Raw genomic sequence first — 3,696 nt, forward strand, 5'->3', positions numbered from 1 at the left:
CACGCAACTGACCCTTCCAAAGTATGCCATCGCCCAAATTTCTCTCTGCAAAGCTCCTGAAATGACACTCACACTTTCCTATTTTGCCTTTGCCAGACGACTTCGCCATATAAGGTTGTGATTTGTGATGTTAATCAAATGAATCTTTCCCTCCCATTCTGCAAAATGCCATTATCGATGCAGTAGCAACTTCTAGGCGTCATGATGGATTGTTCGGGGGCCATGTGATCCTACCGCCAAAGGGTCAAATTTCTTTCTTGCATTCTCAGACTCGTACTTCACCAGTATTTATCAAGGTGCCACCACAATGTCCCGGTAGTCAGTAGGGTCCAAAGGTCGTCGGCATGCTACTCGATCCCCTATCGAGGATATCTTTGGCAGTCATTCAGGCATTGTCCTTTGATGTCCTCCACAACAGATGCCTGGCAAAAGTAAACAGGGTCATCATATTCTCCAACACCGAGGTTTGCAAGGTAATCAACCACCTGATTCCCTTCTCTATAGACATGCCCAATCTCGTAGCACCCCAATTTCTTTAAATGCTCTTTTATCATTTGTGAGTCGCCCTCAATTATGATTTAAAAAATTCCTTGCCTAACACAGAGTCGTAGTCCTGCCTCTAGTGCATGAATCTCCACTTCATTGTTTGTGGCAACTCCAATGCCACCAAACAACCCATGAAGGATATTGCCCTGCTCATCCCAGATTATGGCTCCAATACCTGATTCCCCCGGATTCCCCTTACTGGCACTGTCGAAGTTCAATTTTGTCCAACTCCTTGGAGGGGTTTTCCATCTGATGGTATTTCTACCAAGGCACTTTGATTGGGGCACGTATATTTGTGGCTCTTTAAGGACCCATCTCTTCTCCATTTGTGCATCCCAATTAGTGTATATCTTAGTCTTGCCTATTACTTTCCTTCCATTCATTACTTCTTCTATTGCAGTTTTGATCTTTTCCACCAGCATGCCCTGTGACAATGAAGTCTCCTTGAAAATCCTCTTGTTCCTTTCTTTCCAGATAAGCCATACTACTAAGGAAGGTCTAATTAACCATATATCACACCATTTTGTCTTCTGATTTTTTGGCCATGCAAGAATGAAGTCAAAGAGTTTCATTCTTAACAATCACCTAAATAATACTTTCAAGGAACCAATTCCAACAATATTCTGCAATTGGGCACCAAAAAAGTAGATGATTTGCTGATTCCTCCTCTACATAGCACATAACACAACAATTAGGTCCTGAGATACCTATATTTTTGAGTCCATCCCTAGTTAGGATTATGTTGTGTAGAGCGATCCACAGGAAAGCCCCGACTTTTGGGAGCACTTTGTGGCTCCAACACAGTTTATGTGGCCAATTGTTGATGGATCCTCTTTGTCTCTGAACTTCATGTCTGAGTTTAGCGCTGTACCTTCTAGATTTCATAGCACACCAAATTATGGTATCTTTTTCCATAGACTCCGGTATTTTCCTATCTTTAATTGCTTTCCATAGCTGTTCGCATAATGATGGATTCCAATGTCGATTTTCCTCCATTTCCTCAGGCCATTTTGATCACCCTGTCTTTCCATGTAATTGCACACATGTTGTCCTATACAATTTTCCACCATGTCCACCCATCCCTTGTCTTCAAATGAATTTGCCAATACAGGAAACCCATCCCAGGACTCCCTCCAAAATAGCGCGATGCAACCATTACCAATTTGCCATGAGATATGATCTGTGATAATGTGTCTACTATCCCATAAGAAATTCCAGGTTGCCGACCCTCTCTTCGAGTTAGCCATTGTGAGGATTCTGTTAGTGTCATCTGAATCAAGATACTTCCTTTGGAACAATCTGTACCACAATTTATGAGGTTCCTTACACATTTTCCAAGCTAGCTTCGCACCAAGAGCATAATTTTGTACTTCCATTTTTCTAAGACCAACACCACCATCTTCCTTAACCAGGCATAAAGTGTCCCAATTGATCAGTGGAATTTTCCTGTTGTCTTTGGCTCCAGCCCACATGAATTTCTTTAATAGATTGTTCAGACTTTTTCCAGCCGCAAACAACATTTTGAAACATGACATGCTAGATATAGGTATTGCAGATAGGACTGAATTGATCATGGTAATTCTACCAGCTTGAGTCAGCCATCTGTTTTTCCAATTCTCAGATTTAGCTTGACAAGACTTGGTAACATCTTCCCAAATTTATGATTGCTTGCACCCCTTGTTAATCCACACCCCCAAGTACTTGATCAGGAGCTCCGCAATGCTTATGTCCAAGAGTTGTGCTATTCTACCATGTGTTTGTCTGTTGGTATTAAAGAAGAACAACTGGGATTTCCCTTTGTTCATAACTTGTCCCGAGGCCAAAGTATATTCCTCTAAGGTGTTCCTAATGCTCGAAGCTTCCCGGACGGTAGCCTCACCGAATATGATAGTGTCATCAACAAATTGGGAATGTGTGATTGCCTCAAACTGATCATGGACTTTGATTCCTTTCCAAATACCTTTGTGATGCCTCATTTTAATTAATCTCCCCAACACTTCCGCCATTAGCACAAACAATGAAGGAGACAACAGATCTCCTTGCCATAGGCCATTCGTGGCTTCAAAGAAACCACTTAAACTTCCATTGATGAGTATTGAAAATTTAATAGTACTAATACAAAATTTTATGCATTCAATCCATTTTTTAGGAAGCCCAAATTTGACAAAGACTTGGCACAAGAAGCTCAAATTAATTTATCGTAAGCTTTAGCAACATCAAGTTTAACGATCATACCTTTTAGTCTTCCTTTGTGTAATGAATGAATGACTTCTGAGACCAATATGATGCTATCCGCAATTTCCCTATCCGGAGTAAATCCATTCTGGTTTTCAGAGACTAGCTTGGGGAGCACCTTCTTCAATCTTTCAGCCATAGCCTTGGAGATTATCTTGTAGATAGTATTGCATAGTGATATTGGCCTATAATCGGACATGGAGTCACAATCTACTTTTTTGGGAATGAGGCAAATAATAGTATGATTCATTTCCTTAATAAACTTGTGTTTTTTCTGAAATTCTTCCACCACAACCCATATATCCTTTCCCATGAACTCCCATCTTTTTTGAAAGAGTTCCCCAGTGCAGCCATCCGGTCTAGGTGCCTTATGTGGGTGAAGTGCAAAGGTAGCCAATTTGATTTCCTCCAAAGAGTAAGGAGCCACGAGCATGTCGTTGTCAGAGCTAGATATCAAGGGGTTGATGACTTCTTCTATGACTGTTTGTGTGCTCGTGTTTCCTTCCTTAGAAATGCCTGGAATATCTTCAAAGTATTCAAGAGAAATTTGTTCCATGTCCGTATCCAAGGTTTTTAGTATCCCATTCTTATCCTTGATTGAGCAAATTCTGTTGTTGATCCTTCTAGCTTTTGACGATGCATGGAAATTTTTTGTATTGAGATCCCCCTCAGAAATCCAGAGCTCCCTAGATTTGTCCTTCCAATAAAGTTCTTCCCTCTTTAGAATTTCCAAGTATTGCATTTTCAGGGCCTTTTCCATTTCATACTCTTTATTTGTCATGCCAAACTGCATTACCTTATTGCCAATTTCTTCCAATTTTTCCTCAATTCTACCTTTCTCAGCAAAGATGTTTTTGAATGTGTTCTTATTCCAGTCCTTTATCCAGCTTTTAAAGTACCGCATTCTCTTGATGA

At 40.6% G+C, this 3,696-nt stretch overlaps 2 protein-coding genes across 2 annotated transcripts; both read right to left on the minus strand.

Annotated features, from left to right (window-relative positions):
- Positions 1-578: 578 nt before the first annotated feature.
- On the minus strand, positions 579-1,118 carry LOC131857639 (uncharacterized). The gene has a single exon (XM_059210333.1). The coding sequence runs from the start codon at positions 1,116-1,118 to the stop codon at positions 579-581; it is 540 nt and encodes a 179-aa protein (XP_059066316.1).
- A 324-nt stretch (positions 1,119-1,442) lies between these two features.
- LOC131857640 (uncharacterized mitochondrial protein AtMg00310-like) lies at positions 1,443-2,120 on the minus strand. The gene has a single exon (XM_059210334.1). It carries the CDS (start codon positions 2,118-2,120, stop codon positions 1,443-1,445), a length of 678 nt encoding a protein of 225 aa, XP_059066317.1.
- Positions 2,121-3,696: the final 1,576 nt, after the last annotated feature.

The sequence above is a fragment of the Cryptomeria japonica genome, chromosome 8 (genome assembly GCF_030272615.1).
Source record: "Cryptomeria japonica chromosome 8, Sugi_1.0, whole genome shotgun sequence".
NCBI lineage: Eukaryota > Viridiplantae > Streptophyta > Pinopsida > Cupressales > Cupressaceae > Cryptomeria > Cryptomeria japonica.